The sequence below is a fragment of the Ursus arctos genome, unplaced genomic scaffold (genome assembly GCF_023065955.2).
Source record: "Ursus arctos isolate Adak ecotype North America unplaced genomic scaffold, UrsArc2.0 scaffold_8, whole genome shotgun sequence".
Taxonomy (NCBI): Eukaryota; Metazoa; Chordata; class Mammalia; order Carnivora; family Ursidae; genus Ursus; species Ursus arctos.
The window spans coordinates 13,152,379-13,178,276 of record NW_026623100.1 but is presented as its reverse complement, the minus strand read 5'-3'; the positions used below and the strand labels follow the sequence as shown (position 1 = coordinate 13,178,276).

General features: G+C 36.3%; 1 protein-coding gene across 1 annotated transcript in view; it reads left to right on the top strand.

The window, feature by feature from the left end:
- LRPPRC (leucine rich pentatricopeptide repeat containing) overlaps positions 1-25,898 on the top strand; it is a 106,847-nt gene that overhangs the window by 24,395 nt on the left and 56,554 nt on the right. Inside the window, exons 12-20 of the mRNA XM_026486834.4 lie at positions 5,265-5,383; positions 6,879-6,972; positions 9,763-9,829; positions 21,380-21,407; positions 23,174-23,231; positions 24,318-24,424; positions 24,656-24,733; positions 25,076-25,120; positions 25,462-25,575. Coding sequence (XP_026342619.1) covers positions 5,265-5,383; positions 6,879-6,972; positions 9,763-9,829; positions 21,380-21,407; positions 23,174-23,231; positions 24,318-24,424; positions 24,656-24,733; positions 25,076-25,120; positions 25,462-25,575 — 710 coding nt within the window. The remainder of the gene's footprint in view (positions 1-5,264; positions 5,384-6,878; positions 6,973-9,762; positions 9,830-21,379; positions 21,408-23,173; positions 23,232-24,317; positions 24,425-24,655; positions 24,734-25,075; positions 25,121-25,461; positions 25,576-25,898) is intronic.

The following is a 25,898-nucleotide window of genomic DNA, read 5'->3' as shown; positions in this document are numbered from 1 at the left end:
GAAAAGTCCTGTATAAACTGGTAGAAAGAACAGAAGAAAATTAATGGCTGCAGTGATTGAGCGTGTAGAGGAGTGTGTCTCATAAATAAAACTCATGGGTAAATAAAACCCTTCAGGAAATCAGAGACGGGTATTTAGAGGTCAGATCAAACTGAACCAAGAATTTTCAGCAGCACTGTGATCATATCGTATACTAGAATTGTTTTGGCTGCCAGTTCAGCCATCACCAACCCCTAAGAGGAGAGATTCTCAGAGCGACTTCCCCGTGGCTCATCTTACTGGTATTTTTCTCTGTGACACAAAGGGAAAAGTCACCACTTAGAAGTATAGCAGATTGGCCTGAATAAGAGGAAATAACCCAGAATGATTGAGGATCTGTATCGCTGGGTATATTTGGAAAACACAAAAATCAGAGTATGGAAGGGGTAAAATATAGAAGAAAGGGTCAATATGAAAGCTTAAATGCCGGGGTTAAATAGAGAATACTTTTCAAAAAATAAGAAATTGCCTCTAATAGAGTGAGTACCCCGGGTAGAGTCTAAAATCATACGGAGTAAACAGTCATAGTTGGTGAAAGTTGTTCAGGTAAACCATTTGTCATTCCCAAAAGTTTGAATTATTTCAGTTCTTATAAAACTTCTTGAATGGAGACTTTCCTCTAGATTCATAAACTTTGTTGTGACTATCTTTGAAATATTTTTATTAGGTTGCTTAGTTTTAGTTTAGGTTTTCTAAGTTCACAGAGGTTTGAGATCCATGTTTATATCTAAGGTAATACATGATTATTTTAGTCTTTTTATTTTAAAAAGAAACATGAATTGTATTTTTTAGGAGGAGGTAAGTAGGTATTTGAGCTCAATCTCTTTTTTTCTCCTTATTGATAAATGTTTCTGTCCTCCCATCATTCAATCAATTATTGAAGTAAATATCTTTCTATGCTCCCTCAGAATGCCTGAGGGAGTGACTGAACTTACTGGATCAGAAGGTGTGAACCCAGGTTTTCCTAAACCAGTTTTTGCTTCGTTTAGAAAAATACATAAGTTAAAAATGCTGGCAACACAGGTCATCTAAACGAAGCAGAACGCACCCCTCCACTTAATACACATTATTGGAAAAATGTGTAACCCCGCAAATATCGGGGTGAAGTGTTTTGTACAGAAATAAGACTCTTACAATCAGTTTGTTGGCCTATTTTCAGACATAAGAAAATCAAATATATAGTTACCTTATGCTACACTTACTCTGTGTTTCATCTAAGCAAATTTAAAAAATTATCAAGGTATTTTAAGACAACTAAGATATTAAATCATTGTTGTTACGATTAATATTTAGTATTTTTAGGGTTTCACACATTTTTTTCCTTTAAATGATGACCCTGAGAGCTAAGTAGAGAGATTTATTGTCATCACTCTTATATTATGGACAAGAAGCTGCTAAAAATCAATTGTTTTTTTTTTTTAAGATTTTTTTTTTTTTTAAGATTTTATTTATTTGAGAGAGAGAACATGAGAGGAGGGAGGGTCAGAGGGAGAAGCAGACTCCCTGCTGAGCAGGGAGCCCGATGTGGGACTCGATTCCAGGACTCCAGGATCATGACGTGAGCTGAAGGCAGCCGCCTAACCAACTGAGCCACCCAGGCGCCCCTAAAAATCAGTTTTGGGTGGCAAAATAAGGACTTGATCCCAGGTTCTTCTGATTCCAGGAAGAAGCATAGGTTTTTGCATTTCTGTGGTGTTACAAGCACCTGCCAGCAAGTATGCGACTTGGTTTCTTATTCAAGATTTGCCTTTGGAGCACTCACTTGAACGCTTTTTTTAAAATAAAGATTATTTGACTCCTAAGACCTTTCTGGCTTTATTTATTACATACAGAAGTATATCACCCCAGTAAACTGAGTTGAAAGCCTTGTTAATACAGTTGACCCCTGAACAACACAGGTTTGAACTGCGCAGGTCCCCTTATACACGGATTTTTTTTTTTTTTTTGATAAATACAGTACTGTAAATGTATTTTCTTTTCCTTATGATTTCTTAATAACATTTTTTTCTGTAGCTTGCCTTAATACAGTATATAATACATAGGACATACAAAGTATGTGCTAATCGACTGTTTATGTTATTGGTAAGGCTTCTGGTTAACAGTAGGCTATTAGTAGTTTTTAGGGAGTCAGAAGTTATATGCAGATTTCCGATTGCGCTGGAGCTGGCGCCCCTAACCCCTTTGTGTTCAAGAGTCAGCTGTTGATACTGATCAGAACTAGGGTGGTACTAGTATTCTTTTTGTTCAGTATGTTCTGTTTTTCCTCTTGTCCTCAGTCTCTCTGTAGGCCTAGACCACAAGAATTTCTTCCATGCCTGTAGGTAATATTTATAATTCTTGGTACTTTGTTTCTATCCATTCACTAGGCCTAGACTCTTACAGGTCAGAGAATTGTTTGAATCAGTGAGTGCCTAGACACATATTGACTTGCTTAATCTAACATGGATGGCAGTTAGGAAGGATTAAGCCAAGTGTTGTTTGATACAGTGTCTAGAAGGCGCTGTTTCTGCCATATTGCTATTTCAAATGTGTGATCTAAGAAATTAGGGCTCAGAAAGGTGAAGTTCCTTGTTCAGATTTACACTGCCATTAAGTGCCAGGACGGGGTTGGAAGCTAGGTCTTATTAAATTTGAGCTTATTTTGTTGCTGTTGTTGTTGTTGTTTCTTGTCATTTCACCGGAGAGTCTTCTTTTTTTTTTTTTTTTTAATGATTTTTTATTATATTATGTTAGTCACCATACAGTACATCCCCGGTTTCCGATGTAAGGCTCGATGATTCATTAGTTGTGTATAACACCCAGTGCACCATGCAATACGTGCCCTCCTTACTACCCATCACCGGTCTATCCCATTCCCCCACCCCCCTCCCCTCTGAGGCCCTCAGTTTGTTTCTCATAGTCCATAGTCTCTCATGTTTCATTCCCCCTTCTGATTACCCCCCATTTCTTTATCCCTTTCTTCCCCTACCGATCATCCTAGTTCTTACGTTCCATAGATGAGAGAAATCATATGATAGTTGTCTTTCTCTGCTTGACTTATTTCACTTAGCATTATCTCCTCCAGCGCCGTCCATGTTGTAGCAAATGTTGAGAACTCGTTCTTTCTGATAGCTGAGTAATATTCCATTGTATATATGGTCCACAACTTCTTAATCCAGTCGTCTGTTGAAGGGCATCTCAGCTCCTTCCACGATTTAGCTATTGTGGACATTGCTGCTATGAACATTGGGGTGCATATGGCCCTTCTCTTCACTACGTCTGTATCTTTGGGGTAAGCACCCAGTAGTGCAATGGCTGGATCATAGGGTAGCTCAATTTTTAACTTTTTAAGGGACCTCCACGCTGTTTTCCAGAGTGGCTGTACCAACCTGCATTCCCACCAACAATGTAGGAGGGATTCCCTTTCTCCACATCCTCTCCAACAATTGTTGTTTCTTGCCTTGTCTATTTTTGCCATTCTAACTGGCGTAAGGTGGTATCTCAGTGTGGTTTTGATTTGAATTTCCTTGATGGCTAATGATTTTGAACATTTTTTCATGTGTCTGTTAGCCATTTGTATGTCTTCATTAGAAAAGTGTCTGTTCATATCTTCTGCCCATTTTTTGATTTGTTTATTTGTTTCTCGAGTATTGAGTTTGAGAAGTTCTTTGTAGATCTTGGATACCAGTCCTTTATCTGTAGTGTCATTTGCAAATATATTCTCCCATTCCGTGGGCTGCCTCTTAGTTTTTCTGACTGTTTCCTTGGCTGTGCAGAAACTTTTAATCTTGATGAAGTCCCATAAATTCATTTTATCTTTTGTTTCTCTTGCCTTTGGGAATGTATCATGAAAAAGGTTGCTTTGGCCGATGTCGTAGAGGTTGCTGCCTATGTTCTCCTCTAGAATTTTGATGGATTCCTGTCTCACATCGAGGTCTTTCATCCATTTGGAGTTTATTTTTGTGTATGGTGTGAGATAGTGGTCAAGTTTCATTCTTTTGCATGTAGCTGTCCAATTTTCCCAGCACCATTTATTGAAGAGACTGTCTTTTTCCCACCGGATGTTTTTTCCTGCTTTATCAAATATTAGTTGCCCAAAGAGCCGAGGGTCCATTTCTGGGCTCTCTATTCCGTTCCATTTCACCGGAGAGTCTTACCAGAAACATAGCTATTTACTTTAAACCCTGATCATGAAAGCAGTCATTATAGGTGAGGAAGGACATTGAGGACATTAGATTAACACAAGTCTGTTGCTAGTTATTGAAAAGCAACTAGCTATATGCCCTCCTCTAAAGTACTTCGTAATCTTTGCATATAAAGAAGAGCACAGTGTGATTTGCCTTTTTTTATGATAGTTACCCATGTTATTACTAGTGATTCCTAGTGAATTGTTAGAGGAATACTTCTGCTAAATTTTGCTTTCAAGTATTCTTATGCTTGTTGTGTGCTCTGTGGACCAACTCTATGTGCATGTTCTCCTACATTTGTCACTAAGCACATGCTTTGTCTTTTGAGGATTTTTTTTCCATAGTGATACCTTAAAATATACATTTAAACATCTAAGGTTTTGAAGATCCATTAGGTGATTTTAAATATAATTAAACTAGCCTGAATAATCTGAATTTTATCTTAAAGAAATGTGCAGATATTCATAAAGTAGTCACACGTGCCTGTGTATTTCTGTACTCAGCGGGAATTTACAATCACGTATTTGTCTGGAGCACATTAACGAGTTTATAGAAATGTAATTTCTGTAGAGGATATGATAAGGTACTTATCATAACAGGGACTTCTAGGGGAAGTTTTTGTTTTTGTTTTTAAGATTTTATTTATTTATTTATTTGAGTGCCCGCTCATCCCTTCCCTCTGCAGCATTTATTGGGTCCAGTTTTCTTGTGTCGATCCATCACTGCTCTGTAGTAGCAGTGATGTTTTATAACCTCTGTTCATTTGGGTGCCAGAAGCATTAGGCATGTTGCTTAATTATTTTAGATTTTCTTACAGTTATCATTTCTAGAGTATTTCCTTAGCACTTGCTGCTGAATTAATAGATGAAGAAAGGAGGAATTAATTTTTTTTCATTTATCGTCTTATTTCCTAGTTCTGTTGCTTTTCTGCTTTCTCTTTTTAGACAAAATGAGTTTTTTGTACATTATGATTCAGAAAGTAAATGAACTGAACTTTCTGATCTTTTGTTAATTTATTCCAAGTAGTTCATCTGTGTGCTTCTAAATTTAATCTTACAGGTATAATAGAAGTTCTCAAAGCAATGCACGAAATGGGAGTAAGTCCTGATCAGGAGACATATATAAATTACGTGTTTCCATCCTTTGATAGTGTGAGGTCAGCTCATGCTGTTCTGCAGGTGAGTACAAGCAGGTTTGATTTTAATTTCATAATTAAAGAGATTTCTTTCCTCCCTAATTGTTTAGTGGTAACCCAAAAAAAAAGAAGAAAGAAAAGTCGTTAAGCTGAGTACTAAAAATGGTCATTGTATACAATTTTCTAAAGCTTTGTAAAAATACTGGTTAAAGTCTATAGTGCTTAAACTTAAAAAACTTAAAAAGGCAAAGCAGCACTTTTCTTGTGTGTTGAAAGACAATAGGCCAATATCAGGAAAAATGTAAATAAAACAATAGACGCTCCTTAATCCCACTTTATAGTGTAACTGTGGTTTTCATTTTTTGACCTTTACTTTTCACTTGTATATGAATTTTCATAATACACTCTTAGTATACTTACTATTCTTCTTCTTCTTTTTTTTAAATAATCTTTTGTTTGACTCCCAAGGCATTGTTTTCCTACCCAGCACTTACTGTTCACATCAGAATAGGCAAGGCATTCATGAAGGGGCACAGGAAGAAATTGACTTGGAGAGTGCATTGGATCAGCAAGGGTTGCACTTTCCACTTTCAAAACAAAGTGCTATACAATTAGGAGCAACATGGCAGAGCACAAACACTTTTAATAAACACTTTGTTCAAAAAATCTGTTTCCTAGGTGGTTATTCACATAATGCCTAGATTTTTCTAATATTTTTAGAGCGGTCTTTTCTTTCATTGAAATAATTACATAATTACAATCCTCTTAGAGGCAGAGTTTATGTCTTGAGTGTCTTTACTTCTCTTCCCTGAGTATTCTGAGGCTGTGCTATACATATTTTAATGTTAAAAATTACATTTAAAAAAGTAATTTTCCCACATACTCTTATTTCCCTAAAACCTACTTTTTTCACTCGGCACTTCCTATTACAGTATGTAATTCCAGCAATTATTTTTTATGGTTGCATGCTGTTTTATTGTATGGATATACCATAATTTATTTTTAGTTATTGCTTATTATTGACTGGGCGGTTTTAAATATTGTGCTATTATACAGTGCTTCGATAAATGTGTTAGAACTGAATTTTGGCTCAGATACTTAAGTTATTAAACAAGTGATGATGTTGGGACACATGATTAATCATTTGGAGTTAAATAGAGTTAAAATTGATCTTTAACTCAGTAATATGTCCCAAAGTATCATTTTAGATCAGTACATTAAATTTTTGTTTTGTTGTGAAAGAGATTTGTTCCAGTGCCTTCAGTAGTAAACTTCCTAGAAGGAAGGTGTTCTAAGGGTAACAGATGATCTGAATTTGAAGATAAGCATTTAATTCGGAATGTTGGAACCCCATCTCATAGCTTTCGCTAAAGTTCAGTTATTCAGTTTACATATTGTTCTAGAAAATGAGTTTTTTTAAAGGAAGGATTATTGAAGAATGTGGTGATATAAAGAAATGGGAAAATGGGAAATTTGAATGGCGTATCAAAATATTTTTAGCTGTGGTATATTATCATTGAAATATGCTTTATCTGTAGGAAAATGGATATCTACCTGAAAGCAGTGTATTTTCACAAGCTGAATTGAGAAGTGAAGCAGTCAATGGGAACTTAGCCTATATTTTATCATTTTGTAAGTATGAAACATTAGCAGTAAACTTGACAGGTATTGATTTCGGTTCCTACTGAGGGCATACAGGGTAGTTCATGCCCTCGATACCTACCTCAGGGAAGGTCAGGGTAAATTTACTTGTTTTTTTTTTTTATATGTTTTGCTTAAGTCAAACTGATAAGACTGTTTATGAGTTGAACTTGTGGATAATTTGGAAGTAATTTTAAAGTTAAAAGGACCTTGGAGATAACATGGTGGTAGATTAGGACCCAGAAGACTTGGCTTCTGTTTATAATTAAGCCGCTGATTATGGGAATTAAACAGGTCTTTTTGTTTCAATTTCATGAAATGGGGATAGTATTACTTATCTACCTTGTGGGAGTCATTGTGAAAAAAAATCATTTGAGATGTTGTTTTTGAAAAGTGTTTTCTAAACCTAATGCCTATTACAGCCATTGTTACATGAAGCCTGTCTCCTAGTCCTCATTAACCAAAACATGGCAGATGTTTACTAAACACTTATAAATGCCACAGTGCTTTATAATACTCATCACGTGTCAATAAAATTAACCTACATTGATAGATGAAGAAAGGCAGAGAGAGGGTTAAATGATTTGGTCAAAGTTAACGATTGAGCCAGAACCAAGATCTTCTAATATTCACCATTACTGTTTCACCCTACTACATTTTACTAAATAAGACATTTCTTAAGGTCTTCATTTTTGAACGTATCTATGACATTACTTGACTGTTTTTCTAATCTTGTGAAAAAGATGCCATTTAAAAACAAAACACACAAACATCAGTTTCTAGACCCCTAAAATGTTAGAAGTTAAGCTCGGATTAATGTATACTCAAATTGTATAGGTGGAAGCATTGTAAAAACCCTACTATTAGTATTTAAAATCGTTCATCTTAATATTGTAAGGAAAAGGCGAAGTGTTCAGTATGAAAAATGGTGACTGTTAGAGGTTGTGGTTGTTTGAGTTAAAGGTTGAGTATTAATGCCAGCTGCTATCTGAGGGTATTGATTTTGCCTTCCACTCAGAATAATATATAGATTTGCCTTACTGACAGGATGAAAACAGAGAAGCATTAGCAGAGGAATCTGGGTGCACAAGGTGCATACGTGAGCGCTGCCTTTTCCCTTTATCAGACCATCCGTTCCACTTCGTGGTCAGCCTCGATTTTTCAGACTTGTTTGTTGCTAAGGAAACTAGATGCTTTTTGTCAGCAGCCTTCATCTTGCTGAGATGTTTCTGGTCACCCTTTTGATGAATAAAAATTTGACAGTATTCTGTAAAATACTAATTTGAGTAGTATAAAAGTAACTTTTTAAGAGGTTGTTTATTAAATTTGTGAAAGAAAAAGTCCCAGAACTTTAAGAATAAAGAGTATTTCAGGCCACTCCTTTCGGTGCCCTCCCGTCCTGCTTTCTTTTCCAGGTCTTCGAAAAGCAGTTCTGTGATTGCTGGTACTCACGGTAGGCCGCTCCTAGGTAGGCACTTGTGGTTACCACATCACAAGGAATGGCAGGGAGTAGAAAAAAGTACTGGCTTATCTTGATCCAGTTTGTGCAGTAGTAGGAAACATTTTCCTGCTTGTTTGTAGGCGTGGAAAATTAATTTGGTTAAGCAGTATTAAAGGTTGTTGAAAGACATGTAGTTACGTGTCCTTTAAAATTCCTTGAGTGACTGAATGCTGATCATTTAAAAAATGAGTTTTAGATTTTCAAGGGCTGCATAAAACCATTGAGAAACTTTTACTTTATGTTCAAGGATGTAACACTCGATCTAAAACAGTTCTCCTTGTGTGTGCGAATTAAATTTTTCATATTTAGGAGAGATGAGCAAATACTCTTAAAATATTCTGTGACTTTTCCCATGAGCTGTTTTTTGTTGTTTTTGTTTTAAGTTAACCAGGTATCTTAATCTTTTCTAAACTGTATTAATTCTGTTTTCAGAATTTACATGTACTATGAGCTCCTCTCCAATTCTCTCCATCTTGGATTGTTTAGTAGTCACATGACATGTGAAAAGAGTAAATCAGTTACTTATAACATGGCACCATTTTAATACAATGACAGGGAAAAATAAATTCAGGAGATGCCTACTTTGATTTTCGCCCTTGCTAGTTATGGGTAAGGATTACGTGAAGAATCAGGCCTATGTGTTAAGGCAAATCAGACGTACAGTGTCAGCATGGAAACACAATGTTGTAGATTGTTGAGTGACAAAATGAATAATAGAGTGGACAAATACTTAGAAAAGTGAAAGGTGATTATAAATCAATTATACAACAGAGGTAAAGACTTATTTTATTATGACTTTAGGTCGTCACTCTTACACGAATGAAGTCATTGATCATAGTGGAAAATGGCATGACAAGAGTGTGAATGGTTCAACAGAACCCACTGCTACTTTGAGAAAAGAACTTTTAAAGGATAGAAGTCCTATAAAGTAGTTACAGTCTCTTCCTTCATAGTGCCACATTGTCTAGTAACACACAGTTTTGGTATGTGTACAGACCGACTCTCAGTGTGCTGGTAGATGATTAGCTATTACTCTTTATACCAAAGAATATAAATTCATCAGTTGTATATATTCATGAAAATGAAGTAAAAATGTTTTTAAAGGATAGCTTATAATGCAAATATAAATTATGTCATTATCTAATTAATTTTGTATGAGAACATTTCCATCTTAAAAATAAAATTTCCAAAATGAAAATTAAAAGGTATGTATTTCCAAAGAAGTTAATAAGTTTTTTGGGGTTGGTTTGGGATTTAATGATGATCACTTTCTTTTGCAGTGCAGTCAAATACACAGCCTTTGTCATTCGTTTCTTTGAGAAGCACTCTAAGTCTAGGCTTTAGGAGGTAAGATGATTACCTTATAATATTCTTTGCCTGATTTCTCCTGTTTTTGTGACCTGCTATATAAGGAAAGATAGATATTCTTATCTTCCAAATCTTCCAGTATACCAGTTGCCTAAAATAACCTTATCTGTGTTATTCTTCCTACCAAGTAGTTGACTTGAGTGTAGGCAGTCTTTTATATTATCTTTTCCAAGAAGTACACACAGATTTGGTAAAAGTCGTGTTTCAAAGAAAAAGCGCTGTTTGAAAATGGTGGGTTGGAGTTACAAAGTTGTACATATGTTTGATTGGTATTTTTGAGTATTTAATTTCAAGGTGACTTTGGTCAGTGTAATACCGTTGTCTTCCTCTGTGTGCTCAGGGGATGTTAATGACCTTTTCCTCTCTCAATTTTGTTATTTTGAAAATATTCAAACATAATGAGTTGAAAGAAGAGTAAAGGAATCACCCTACATACCCTTTATGGAGATTCACCATATTTGATATTTTGCCATATTTGCTTTCTCAAACACTTCTTCTCTAATATATACACACACAAGCACATACGTATATATACTTTTCTCTTGTTTGCTGAACCACTTGAAGCTGTTGACTTCATGGCACTGGATCCTTCAGCTTCTCTCTTGTAAGAATAAGGTCATCATCTATATAATCATAATACCAATATCACTCCTAAAATATTAACAATACTATAATATCATCTAATATACATAGTTAATGTTTACGTTGTCTTACTTCTAAAAATTCCTTTTATAGCTGTTTTACTTTTTGATTGAGGATTCAGTGAGTACATGCATTGCATGTGGTTGCTATCTCTTTATTAATCCAGAACAATTCCCCTACCTTTTTTTGGTCTTTATGCCATTGACTTTGTTGAAGAGTCCAGGCTACTTTCTCTGTAGGTTTGTATTCATCTAATTTTTTCCTCATATCAGATTCAGGTTGAATATTTTTAGCAAGAATACTCTATAGGTGATGGCATTTCCTACTGCAGTAAGAGACAAAATGGTGGTGCCATCAACTAAGTTTGATCACTTGGTTATGGTGGTGGCCCCATGTCTCTTGCAAAGGAACCTCATTCCCTTTGATTAGTAAGAAGTCTGTGTGATGATACTTTGCGACAGCGGGTCTGTCCTGTTTCTCAGAATCTTTCATTCAGTGGTTTTAGCAGCCATTGGTAATCTTGTTGAATAGGTTGTTTACAGTGGTAGCCACAAGAGAATGAATTTTTAAATTTGTCATTCTTTCTGTATTAATGTTAATGACTTCTGATACTAATCTCAGTATTTTTTAGCCTGTTCATTGGCAGGAGCACTAGGGTTTTCTGTAGACATCTCTAGAACCTCCATGGCAGGCAAGAATAGGTAGGTGGGATTCCGTGTTACTGCCCTTTCTTTAGCCAGTGCAGTTCCACTCTTTTCAGGGATAGTTTTGTGTTAGGTTAAAAAACAAACCAAGGACTGTGCCTTTAAAAATAAAGTTTGAAAATATAGAATACATAATCAGGTGGATAAAAATGCTAGTAGAGCCAGATTTAAAAAAAAAACCCATAAAAATAATTCAGAACCTGTAATATATTATGAAATCAAGCATAGTAACATTGTCATTTGATTGTCCTTGAAAAATGTCTTGAAAAGTTTTTTTGTATAAACTTCCAGGTCGTGTGTATTTCCTTTAACTTGACTAACATTATGTCATACTTTTTTAGTCCGTTTGAATGGCAGTTGTCATATTTCACATGTCCTTCTTTTTTTTTTTAATTAACATACAATGTATTATTTGTTTCAAGGGTACAGGTCTGTGATTCATCAGTCTTACATAATACCCAGTGCTCATTACAACACATACCCTCCCCAGTGTCCATCACCTAGTTACCCCATCCCTCCCCCACCCCACCCCGCTCCAGCAATCCTCAGTTTCTTTCCTATGATTAAGAGTCTCTTATGGTTTGTCTCCTAGACTTCTTAACCAAGGTATTTAAACTATAAAGTTGGGGGGCGCCTGGGTGGCTCAGTCGTTAAGCATCTGCCTTCGGCTCAGGGCGTGATCCCGGCGTTCTGGGATCGAGCCCCACATCAGGCTCCTCCACTGGAAGCCTGCTTCTTCCTCTCCCACTCCCCCTGCTTGTGTTCCCTCTCTCGCTGGCTGTCTCTATCACTGTCAAATAAATAAATAAAATCTTTAAACTATAAAGTTGATCCCGTGTGATGGGAAAAAAACAAGTTGTACATTCCGATATATACCTAGGTCAGTCATTGAGCTCATAGTGCCTTAGTGATTAAAGTGTGCACAGCTGCTTGCCCCTCCAGTAAATGAGTCTGCTTGCTACGTTTTCTGTTTCTGCTTTTTAACTGTGTCATCATCTTTGCTATAAGAGTTTTTGCTGTCACTCTTGACAACTTTCAGTATATTTGCCATAAGTAACCTACACACACTTACATAATTTGCTGTTTTTGATTTATTGTGGGCTGGGAAATTAGGCAACCTAAGTTGTGGTAATTTGGGAAAACAAATGGTTTAAATATAAAGGCATGTATATCTTTTTGTTATTATTTTGTGACAGATTTTGTGGCAGCTGTTTGGCTGATTAGAACATACGCTCTGTGTTTGTTTGGTTTATTGCACAATCTTCAGTGCCTAGATTGATACGGGCACATGGTCGGTGCTGTTGAATTAATACGGAGGCTTTATTTTCCGCTTCTGTGTTTAGGCATTCCCTTTAATTTAGCCAGTGTTTATTGTGGGGTTGGAGGTGCTTGTTGGGATCAGATTGAAATATGGTAAATAACATAAAGGAACTTGGCCTTTATTTTGAAGAAAGTAGACTAATTTGTGCAGTGTGGAGGCTTGTGCAGATAGGCAGACGTCCATCTAGAATATATTTTAATCTCAGATATGATAATTCTCATTTCTAGAAATTCAGTTTGGATTTTTAAAAATATATCTTCCATATCTCCTTAGCATACTTACGCTTTTTTCTTCCTTCTTGACTATATGGAGATAATATTGATAGATACTTTTTGATGGCTTTGTCTGTTAATTCTATCATTTGTGTCATTTTTCGGTCTGTTTCTCTTGGTTACTTTTTTCCCCTCATTATACATCATATATTTTTGCTTCTTTGTAATTTCTGATTGGATGCCAGATGTGAAATTTATTCTACTGAAGGTGGATTTTTTTTTTTTATTCCTTTAAATATTTTTGAGCTTTGTTCCGATGTCTTGAGTTAAGTTTCTTGGAATAGTGTTCTTAGTGCTTGCATTATGCTTTGCTAGGCAGGATTAGAGCAGCCTTAAGTCTAGGATTATACCCACTAAATTAATTCAGCTCCACTATTGAGGCAGTATCCTTCTGAGTATTCTGCTTGCTAGCCCATGGTTTTTGTGTTTTCTTAAAAGATTTTATTTTTAAGTAATCTCTACACCCAGCGTGGGGCTCAAACCCACAACCCTGAGATTAAGAGTCACATGCTCCACTGACTGAGCCAACCAGGCACGCCTACCCCATATATTTTTGAGATTGTTGGAAATGTGAACTATTCCCATGCCTGTGTGGGTTTTGTCTTTTTCAGTCTCTGGAAAGGTCTTAGATAGTTCCCTAGGCTTTCCTCACTCACATGTGATTTTAAGTACTCAGCTAAAGACTGAGCTGTAGGTCTCCAGAGCTCTATGTCAGGGTCTCTCCCCTCTGGTAGTCTGCTCTATGACAAGCTGTAACTAGTCCCTCCTGGGAAAGTATTTTAAATCTGTAGGTTCTAAAACTGTATTATGTTGGTGAGTTTTTCTTATTATAGATATAGAAAAGTTTCAGGCTCTGATAATTTGAGGTTATTCATAAGAATATGTACATATTTTGAAGGATTTATGACTATAGGTGATTTCTTTCTTTCTCTCCCAGCCCAAAAACTATTAAAAATTCAGAACATAATGTTGTTGCAATGCAGTATCTTAGCATTATAATGTAGCCTTCTGTTCTTTTATTTGATGCGAATCAAATGGTATATATACTTCAAAATCCTTTTGCAAGGGGGCGCCTGGGTGGCACAATCAGTTAATAGTCCAACTCTTGGTTTTGGCTCGGGTTGGGATCTCAGGGTTGTGAGAACAAGCCCCGTGTCAGGCTCTGCGCTCAATGCAGAGTCTGCTTGAGTTTCTCTCTCTCCTCTCCCTCTGCCCCTCCCCACTGCACTCACACTCTTCTCTCTCTCAAATAAATAAATCTTTAAGAAAAAAAAAATCCCTTTGTAGGACATTTAGTACAACTATTCAAACAGTTACCTATCGTGTGCTTCTCCAAAGTCCCATTGTACTCTAGCAACTTCAGAATTGGCTGAATGAGTAGAAGAAAACTGAGCACTGATGGGCATTCCCAGTAGAGCCCAAATTAACTGTCTGCAAGTCCTGTAAGAGAGTCACTTAGTTACTCCTTAGCAAAAGTAATTATTCATAATCATCCAAAATGTAAGAAGTTACGGAGCATCGAATGAGATATCATAGTCACCTTAGCCAATCCGCAGGGAAACTTAGATATGCAGTTCAATATTGGCATGTGATTGTGGCATAGTTGTCTACCCTCAGTATAAACTGCCCCCGAAGTGGTAGGTCCAGGGTCTGTGTTCTATAACCTGCTGGCCCAGATTAATTTTCTTTTTTTTTTTTTTTAAGATTTTATGTATTTATTTGACAGAGAGAGAGAGACACAGCCAGCGGGAAAGGGAACACAAACAGGGGGAGTGGGAGAGGAAGAAGCAGGCTCCCAGCGGAGGAGCCTGATATGGGGCTCGAACCAAGAACTCTGGGATCACGCCCTGAGCCGAAGGCAGATGCTTAACGACTGAGCCACCCAGGCGCCCCCCAGATTAATTTTTTATGCTCCCACAATATTTTTGAAATACTAATACTATTTTTCTTCATGTCTTTTGAGAGTAGTGTTTGAGTGGAGAGCTAGTATTTCTGTAAGTTGATAAGCTCAAGACATGGTCATTAATTACCAATCAAGTACATGCCTTCTTCAAGTTTTACAATTTATAAATTGTTAACGTATGTAGGCAAAGTCATCTGTAGAATACTATTTACATTCAATACTGCTTAGTTAGGGTGAGATTATTTAAGATTACTAGGGAATTTTTGCTTCTAAGCTTTTTTAAAAAATAAGGCTCTTTTTAAAGAATATCTTAAAGGGCATTTTAAATCTGACTGATAAAGTTTGTAAATTCTTACGTCAGATCCGAGGTGGGATGATAGTAAGTATGAGTAAGACTTTCCTTCTAACAATAGTGCTAGCTGAAAAAGTGCAAATAAGAAAGAGGGCAGTATACATATTGTATATTATTGAAAACGCCACCACCAGAAATACTGAGTCGCTTCCAAGAGACAAAATGTCACTGAAACTAGTTCAAAACTTGGCTGGGAGTGTAACATATCAAAAAGATAAATGCTTCAGAATTGACATGCAGGCATTTAAGTCTTTTTTGCCACAGAAGAGTCCTGTGATTGAAGGAAGGATTCTCTGACTGGATGCAGATAGTCTGAACTTGGCAAGTGGGACTTCTTGCCATTGAAGTGGTGCTGCTTTTCATATGTTGAAAAAAAATACCAGGTTTCTGATATTAGCCCTATTGAATTCACCAAGATAAATGCCGGACGGTACAGTCCTCTTTTCAGTCAGCCAGTGAGGCTCCCCCTCACGACATTTAAAACAATTTGAGTGCTCAGAAACTTACTTGTGTGTGCCGAGGGCTGGGACCACAAAATAATAGGTAAGTCAAGGATGAACGGGAAACTTCTTGTCGAGTTGTTCATAGCTGGAGACCAGAAAATAAGAAGGCAACTGTAAGGTATTGAGGCTGACAAAACAGTGCATCCGGGGACCTGAAGGTAGATTACTGTAATGGTAGCCCAAGAAACTATGAAATAATGGCAAGAAATAAAGCCAAAATGGTAGCCTGGGGCCCTTCATGAATGATCTCATTCCAAGTCATGAGGTTTGGACTTTGAGTCATGGCTTTGAGCCATTGATTTATGTAATGAAGGTAAGACTGACAGTGGATATTCAAAGAGGAGAAAAGGGTGCAGGTAATGATTTGTGAGATCTTTTGAAGTGCCTGTGGAATTTCAGGTGAAGATACTTTACATAGCCTATTTGTTTTCTTTTTTAAGCAATCTTTATGCTCATCATGGGGCTTGAACTCACAACCCTGAGATCGAGTCATGTGCTCTACTGACTGAGCCAGCCAGGCATCCCTGCTTAGCCTTTCTGTTTGCTTTTTTGTGATACAGGAATTTATTTATTTATTTGTCTGTTTGTTTATTTATTTATTTATTTATTTATTTAGATTTTATTTATTTATTTATTTGATAGAGAGAGAGAGACAGCCAGCGAGAGAGGGAACACAAGCAGGGGGAGTGGGAGAGGAAGAAGCAGGCTCCCAGTGGAGGAGCCTGATGTGGGGCTCGATCCCAGAACGCTGGGATCACGCCCTGAGCCGAAGGCAGACGCTTAACGACTGAGTCACCCAGGTGCCCCTGTGATACAGGAATTTAAATATCTACATGTAGGATTATCTTAAAAATAAAAGAATGTAAGGCACTTGGAACCTGGTACAGAGGATTGCTTAAGGAGCAGGCAGGGACGGAGAATTTCTGAAAGGCACTGAGTAGCATCAGTGGGAGATTGGCAGAGAATGATCGACAGCACAAATCTCAAAACTTAGTTAAAGAGGACCAAAAAGTGTTAGTTGAATTTTGAGTTGAGATTAATGGTAATTTTAACAAGAGTACTTTAAGTGGAGGTTTGGGGCCAGAAGTCAGATTGCATTCAATTAAGGAGTAAATATACAGTGAAGAAGTGTTGACTGTTCTTTACAAAAGCTTAGTTTTAAAAGATTCTGTACTTTTTTTTTTTTTTTTTTTAACCTGTGCCATCTATCCTGAAGGTTCACATTCAGGGTAGGGCTTTTAGTCATTGTGAGCTCTTTTAGATACAGATACAATTCTGAAGTTATATCTCCATGCCTTCCCTGGGTACTTAATGTCGGGTTTGAGGGCAATTTAATATCTTAATATTTTTTATTTTATGTAAGTTGTTTGATAGAAAGATATGATTAAGTAGCTTTTCTTAAAAAGGAAGCCCAGCTGGGGCATCTAAGTGGCTCAGTCGGTAGAACGTCTGCCCTCACCTCAAGTCATGATCCCATGGTCCTGGGATCGAGGCCCTCATCAGGCTCCCTTCCTTCTCCTGGCTTGTGCTTTCTCACACTATCTCTGTCTCTCTCTCTCTCAAATAAATAAAATCTTAAAAAAAAAAAAAAGGAAGCCCAGCTTATTAATGTTGAGAGTTGGAGTAGAGGTTCAACATTTAGACCAGAGATGGTGTGTGTTTGTGTTTTACTATGGGAGTTTTCAAACATTCACAAAAGTAGAACTCTGAAAAGTATCCATCAGCCAGCTTTAGCAGTTAAGATTTTGGCCATCTTGTTTCATTTTTTTCCTCCCCCAACCCCTTCTTCTCCTCCTGGATGGACTGTTCAGATTACAGATCTCTTGTCATTCTACCTATAAAGACTTCAGTAATACATCTCAGAGCTTATTTTTTTATTTTATTATTTTTTAAAGATTTATTTGAGAGAGACCATGCACATGAGTTGGGGGAGGGGCAGAAGGAGGGAATCTTCAAGAAACTTCCCACTGAGCTCAGAGCTCCATCTCACAACCCTGAGATCATGACCTGAGCCAAAACGAAGAGCTGGACGCTCAACCAGCTGAACCACCCAGGCGACCCTTATTTTATTTTTTGTTGTTTTTGTTTTTGTTTTTTAGAGAGGGAGAGGGGAAGAGGGGAAGAGGGAGAAGGGGAGAGAAAAATCTCAAGCAGATGGGGACTCGATTTCACAACCCTAAGATCATGACCTGGCTGAAATCAGAAGTCGGATGCTTAACTGACTGAGCCACCCAGGTGCCCCCAGAACTTATTTTAAATACAACAAAGTAACCACTATAATATTATCACATCTGACGAAATTAACAGTAATTGAAAGGAGGGATTCATCAGCTTCCCAAAGGGGTCCATGATACCAAAAAGCTAACAAACCAGTGTAAGTCTTGTGATTTAATATTGTGTACTTTTGGGCATTGGCCTCTTGCTTGCAAAGATTTCCGTTCTCTCCCCCCCCACCCCCCAATTTCATAGATGTGGTAGATACCTATAGATTAAGATTCCTTGAAATTAAAGCTGTTCTAGCCTGGTCAAAAAAGATGACTTATTTTTTTATCAATATAGACTATTTATCTTAGTGTTCACTGTGCAGCATTTTATCCTCATATCTTTTTTTTATTTTTTATTTTTTAAAGATTTTTTTTATTTATTTGACAGAGAAAGAGACAGCCAGTGAGAGAGGGAACACAAGCAGGGGGAGTGGGAGAGGAAGAAGCAGGCTCCCAGTGGAGGAGCCTGATGTGGGGCTTGATCCCAGAATGCCGGGATCACGCCCTGAGCCGAAGGCAGATGCCCAATGACGGAGCCGCCCAGGCGCCCCATATCCTCATATCTTGAGTTCTCACTTTCTCACTTAGTATTTGGCAAAATTTTTTTTAAAAAGTTTTTTTTCTTTTATTTTTACATATGGAAAAGTCAAGTAATCAGAGGAGGCTGCTCTGGGGCTCCTGGGGTGGCTCAGTCGTTAAGCGTCTTCCTTCGGCTCAGGGCGTGATCCCAGAGTCCTGGGATCGAGCCCCACATCAGGCTCCTCTGCTGGGAGCCTGTTTCTTCCTCTCCCACTCCCCCTGCTTGTGTTCCCTCTCTCTCTGGCTGTCTCTCTGTCAAATAAATAAAATCTTTAAATTAAAAAAAAAAAAACCACGAAACAAAACAGGAGGCTGCTCTGTATGTAATCAGTAGATGGGTGAGACGAAAACTTGTAGTAGTTGAGAGATTATTTTCTGCCACATCCCTGAGCTATGATTTTTAGGTCAGTTTATCATTTCTTCTGTTAACTGATTTCTCAAAGAATTTTTCCCAAAACAAAATAAACACTATACTAAACATAGGGCTTCATAAACACTTTTTTCCCCATCTATAGATAAGAATCTATCTTCTTTTTCAAAACTATTTCTTAATGTGTATCAGTGGGAGGGATGATTTCGTCATAAGGAAGAAGATTCCAGAGGGGCATGGAACATATTGCTATTTTTTATTTTGAAGTAATTATAGAATCACAAGAACTTGAAAAGATGAGTAGAGAGCGCATAGGCCCTCTGTGTTCTATTTTCCCCCACTGGTTACAGATTACATAACTATAGTACATTATCAAAACCAGGAATTTTTCATTAGTACAATGTGTGTGTGTAGTTCTGGCATTTATTACATGTGTAGATTTGCCTCGGTGAGGATAAAGAACTACTTCTGTCACTACACATACCCCTCCCACCACCCCCTGTAGTCCTGCCACTCCCTCCACCCCATCCCTAACCTGTGGCAACCACTAATTTGTTTTCCATTTATATGATTTTGTTATTTTGCAAAGATAATTTTCTGTAAAATTAAGTGGACTCATAAAGTATGTCATGTTTTGAGACTGGCCTTTTTTTACTCAGCATAATGCCCCTGAAATCCATCTAAGTTGTTGGATGTTTTGGTAGTTCATTCTGAAAAAACCTTTTTTTTTTTTAAAGTAATCTCTACACCCAACATGGGGCTCGTAACTTATAACACCGAGATTTAGAGTTGCATGCTCTACTGACTCACCCAGCCAAACACCTCCATTTAAAATAAAAATAAGTGCCTTGTTAACTCACTCTACCAAAATTCAGTCTACTCAAAGCTGTCCAACCTCAAGTTTAAAAAGGCCTATAAGGCCTAAAAAGACCTGTAAGGGTACAGGTTTAAAAAGGCTTATAGATTTTGTGGGCATTTTACAATGTAAATATAATATATATAATATATTCTATAAGTTTTGATAAATTGTATTACATTTACATTATAAAATTACCATTAAAACACATGATTAGTCTTTCTGAAGTAGATGACATATTTAAATATAAAGAGCGCCTGGATGGCACAGTTGGTTTTATGTCCGACTCTTGGTTTCAGCTTAGGCTGTGATCTCAGAGTCCTGAGATCTAGCCCTTCATCGGGCTCTGTGCTCTGCGTGGAGTCTGCTTCAGTTTCTCTCTCCATCCTCTGCCCCCGCCCCTGTGCACACAAGCTCGCTCTCTCTCTCAAATAAAAATAAATAAATCTTAAATAAATATACAGTACTTATAGACGTTAAATTTACAAAGCTCAGAAATAGTATAAGACCAGCGTTCACTGGCTATCCTGTTTTATAAATGGCTTTTCATTTAAATAGGAAAAATTTGGGTGAGCTCTTCTTTTGCTTTCTTTGAAATAATTTGAGATGTACAGAAAATTATAAGAATGGCACAGAGAACTCTTTATATCCCATTTACTAACTTCTTTTAGCATTTTGGCACATTACCCCTATTCATTAGTGAATGAATCTATCAATCCGTATATACATACATACGTATAGATAATACATTTTTTTTAACTATTTGGGCTTAGGCTGCATGTATTATGACCCTTTACCTTTAAATATGGCAGCATATAATTCTACAGAACAAAGATATTCTCTTTTTTTCTTTTTAAGATTTTATTTTTAAATAATCTGTACCCCAGATCTGGGGTTTGAACTTAGAACAGTTGCATGCTCTACTGACTGAGCCAGCCAGAGCCCCCGCTAAAGAAGAAGGATATTCTTACACAACCACAGCACAGTTAACAAATTCAGGAAATTTAACATTGATGGAATATTTTTGTCTACTGTAGCTCTTCTCGTTCTAGTTTTATCAAAATTTTTTTTTTTTTTTTTTTTTATAATATCCCCACCTCCTTTCCAGAACCTGCTTTAGGGATGGATGTTAGTTGCCTTTTATCTTTAATTTTCTCTAGTATAGAACACTTTTTCAACTGTTGTCTTTTATGACATTAACATTTTGGAGGAATACAGGCCAGTTAGTTTATGGAATGTTCCTTATGATGGTTCCCCTTAATTAATTAAGTTCAGGTTATACATTACTGCCTGGAATACCACAGGAGTAATAGATATTCTGTCCTCAGGGAGTGAAATCTAAAAAACACACAGTGTCCCATCAGTGTCTCATTAGTGATGTTAATTTTGATCGCCTAGTGAAGATGTTGTTCAGTTTCTCCATTATATGGTTTCTGTCTTTACCATTGCAACTAATAAGCAGTCTGTGGGGATGCTTTGAGAGTATGCAAATATCTTAACTCTGTCAAACTTGGACCCAAAGATTTAGGGATGGTTCTTACTGATTCTTGTCCAACCCAATCATTATTTTGATGGTTCAAAGTAAGAGTCAGCCTTTCTAAATTATCTTGTCCTGAAATGTTACCTTTGGAAACATTTATTTACTTACTTAGTTTCTGATTTTGATCTGTATGCATTGCATATAATCATTGCTAGTGTGTTTTAACTTAAAATGTTTTTTAAAACCTCTGTATTTATTTTTAATCCTTTGCTGCCCTCTGCAGGTGTATGGATATAAATCTTTGGAGCAAGGTAAGTACTCCTAATACTGCAGTTCCTAAGGTGATATATAAAAAGCTATTGAGAGCAAAAGTTGTAAGAGCTTCATACATTTATGATATGTTCTTATAAATTAAATGACTTTAGAATCTTGAAATTGGTGGTTTTTTAAAACTGTCTTCCTAAAGCATGAAATTTATTACTGAAGCAATCCTTAGTCCTAAATTCTTCATAAGGTCTTCAGTTTTTTCGAAGGACAGCTGTTAACATCATTGCAGTGACATTTGATTTACAGATTTAGTAGCTAATTTAAAAAATATATACACATACATATTTGTCTAAATATGTATGATATATAGATCAATTTTAAATTGCTGTTTTTTAAAGAGGTTAACTGCCTTCATGCAGGAGGTACAATTATCCTTATCCTGAATTGCAAGAAAGAGTTGTAGCTAAATAAAATCAGAATGTACATTATTAATTGGAATTCCCAATTTAAATATTTTTTAAAATCTAAATTTCATTTAATTCTGTTTTAAGTATTCTGCCTGTCAAACTATATAGTTAATTATAATTTATGATCGGGAAATCTATATTTGGAAGTGATTTTTTTTTGACTAGAAAGATTTTTTATCGGTTTGTTCATGAAATGTGTTTTTGTTCAAAATTTGGTATTAAATGTAGCTATCTTAGATATGTATGGTCGTAATTTCTGGTAGAATGTATTGTCTGCCTTCTATACCTGTCTGTGTTGGTTAAAAAACAGTTTGATGAGAGTTGTTTCATTTTGCTTTGCTTTTGAGTACTTTCTACCTTAACTATGCTCTGAATTGCCGTTAACTGCAGCCTGATTTTCATGGTGGAGTCAAGTGGGATATAGTCAATTCTGCCTCATTTTCTATATTAGCAAATTAATAGTAGTAGAAGTAACTGCATTTTGAGTTGTTAACACTTGTAATGTGTGCCAGGTGCTATTTTAAGAGCAAATAAGTTCAGTCATAGAATACACATAAAGTAGTTCGGAATTCCTAACTCATGTCACTTAGGAAACGCGCCGTTTGTTTCCGTTCTTACTGTCTTCAGCCCAAGGATGTATAGTCAGATACTGTGTTCAAAAGTTACTGGCCAGTACTGTAGGTTTTGTAATCATTTTCATCACAAAATATGTATTTGGATTTCTTTAGTTAAAATTTTGCCAGCAAAATTAACGTTGAAGAACACGTGTTGTGTATGTCATTTAGTATTTGTGCGTTCAGCTGATAGGAATCTGTGAGAACAAGCGCATGAGAGCTTTTGACCCCTTTGGTTTTAATGCCATTAAAATAACTGGGAAAATGTCATTGGAAAAAACTAAAAAAAAATTACGTTATTTAGTGATCCAGCATTTTTTACTGTAATACTTCATTTTAAAGGAGGAAACTGGTCCAGTTTCAACAAGACCAAAAACAACATGATGAGAAATAATATTGGTTGATAATTCCTGTAAGCTATTTCCTGTTTATAACAGTTTATTTAAAACAATATATAAACAAATCCGTTTAGAGGGTTTCTTAGTGACATTTCATGAAACATTGTAGTTTTCCTTCAACATGGGTTTGTTTTGCTTTTGTTTTTAAAGACAAACCTATTATTTAAAAACGAAACAATTTCCTTGGCAGGTGGGGGTAGTGTTGAATTACTGTGATATAGAATAATACCTTACCGGGAAGAGGCTTTATTATTTCAAGAATTCAATTTCAGATTGTATTTGTTCTTGTTTGCTTCTCTTGCTGCAATGCGTGCATTTTCTGTCTTACCAGATAACAGAACTGTTGTATAAGAATGGACGTTATTGCCAGGAGCCTCCAGGACCAACGGGTAGCGTTTCAATTTCGATGATTGTAACTTATCCACAAATCCATTCTTCTGTGTAATGATGGGCTAGAAGGATTACGGCAGTAAACATTTTCTTTTTGAAAGTGAAATTTGAAAACATTTGGTTATAAATCTTTATATTGATAACCACAACATTTTGAGATCTCTGAGGTGTTTGGTTTTATCATTGTAATTGTTTTTAAAGACAGGGTTGGAGGCTTTTTTCTGTTCAGACACTGAAGAAACGGTTCTTACAGCACCTGTGAAAATAGGCTTAAAGACCAGTCATTCTTAGTGTGTGCTATTTTAATATTTTGGAGGTATAGTTAATTTTAAATGTATAAAATAGTAAAAGAGATCTTTAGGTTTTTTCCCACTTAAATATAATTTATTATCCAAAATACATTATTTTGACATTTAATGATTTTTGTTTTCCATATAACGAAGCCTAGAATATATGGTTTTCTTTAAGAAGGTACCCTTCTTGAAAGTTCAGATTTTCTATCCTAGGTATTAACACATGGCCCTATACATTTTATGCTTGAACGCATAGGAAAATTACTGTTGTTACAAAACATCTTTGTTAATCTTGGTTCTTCATTGGCTAATAGGCAGCTCTCCACAGGATTACTGTATCTGCTTATTAAAATTACTGAACTTTCTATACTCAACATTTGACAGTCGTTTCTAATTTTATATGTTCCCTAAATATTGCCCACAAAAAAATTAGTGCAGAAATGTGTACAAGGCATTTATTTATTCTTCCTGCTCGTGACTTGGACAGGAAAGGGGTAAGGCCTTGGGCAGGACCACTTCTGTCACAGAGTGGTGGAAAAAAATAGATTGAAGTAAGATTCAGTACGGAAAAGCTGTCACTCGGTCTGAAAATAATTAATATTCCTTTCACTCACCAGTTAGATATGTGCTCCCAAACCACATAATCTCTATGCCTCAGTGATCAGTGTTGCCATTTCAGAGCCTCTCATCAGGGTGACATCTCACACCAAAATGATTTCTTATAAATTAATCTTGATAACATGACAGTCTCAGTAATTTTAGTGGAATGCTTTCTCTTGTTTTTTTCCACAGAAGCTGTTGGCTATTTTCTTTATAACTTGATTGACAGCATGAGTGACTCAGAGGTACAGGCCAAGGAGGAGCGTTTGAGACAATACTTCCATCAGCTGAAGGAGATGGTACCATTTCATTTTTTGCTATATAATGCCTGTCCTGTCTGACATGTATCTATTAGATTTGAAATTGCTGCTTTTAAGTACAACCAGACCACTTCTCAATGACATACACGAGTTGGAGACTTAAATTATGTCTGAGATAATTTCTGTTAGACAAATTTCAGTTTGGTTGTCTAAAACTCAGCCTGTTTTTGTTTTTGCTTTTGTTTTCTTTCCTCCTTTCCCTTTGCACAGGATGTAAAAATTCCTGAAAATATCTACAGAGGCATTCGTAATCTACTGAATAGCTACCATGTTCCTGAATTGATTAAGGTGTGTGTGAAATAGTAATCAACTTTTTTAAATGCTTAATTTATATATAAATCATGTTAAAATTGTATTTAAGTATGATGCTTTTGGCCAAAAACAGTTTCCTTACATGGCAACCATTAAAAGAAAGCTTTTCATTGATGGTTGGTAAATACTGTTTATATATTGAAGGATGTGTTTAAGATCTTCATTACGATGGTTATTGAAGTATGAATAGAATTTCTGGAAGACTTTGAAAAGATGGAAAAATAGTAAATTGAGCTGAAACTTTTGAAATTCACTTTTGACATTTGCTAATATATTTTTCCATGTGTTTTCTAATTCTAATTTAAATCTCAATTTTAGGATATTAATGTATTGGTTGAAAGAGAGAAGACAGACTCTCGAAAAGTAAGTAGGTTTTTGGAGTAGATTCCACATGCTATAACCACCACATTTAAGAGAATTCTAGATTGTGTCCTTATAAAACCAGTGGTTCCTAACATTTTTGTCACCGGTATACAGCTAAGAAGTAGATAACAGCTATTCCCCATCTCAGAAAAATGAGCATATCTAAGAAATTTACGTATGTATCCCAGGAGCTTCAAAAATCCCTGGAGTTCATCCACGGATCCCCAGATTAATGTCCGTGATAGCTTTTATGACACCTAGGAAAGGTCAGCTTAAAGGGAAGAGTGACAAGGGGTGCATTTTCTTTTTGTAGTAAATCTTTCTCCTTTCTGTTACTGTAGACTGCACAGCTGCCATCATCTGTTTTGGAGTCTACACTTGAAAAGCTGAAAGCTACAAATCAACCTATAGGAGATGTCCTAAAGCAACTCATAGTAGCGCTTTGTTCAGAAGAGGTAACATTTGTTTAAATGTTTCAAATGTACTATAAAGGTAAAAAATTCTTTACAGATGAAAGTAATAAGCAAAGCCAAATGTAATATTTATGATTTTCACAATTGATTATTATACGTCATGTGTGTGAAGAATGCAATTAAATGAAAGGTTAACTAATTTCAGCTACACCTTGAATGGCATGTTTTCGGGTTGCTGTAGTTTGTTTACGATAATCTGCAAAGTGAATGATAGTAACAGCCGTGATAGGTTTATCATACATGCCAAATGTCCTTTCAAGCCATGGCTCCGGTCTCTTATATCTAGATTGTCAAGCAACTGATAC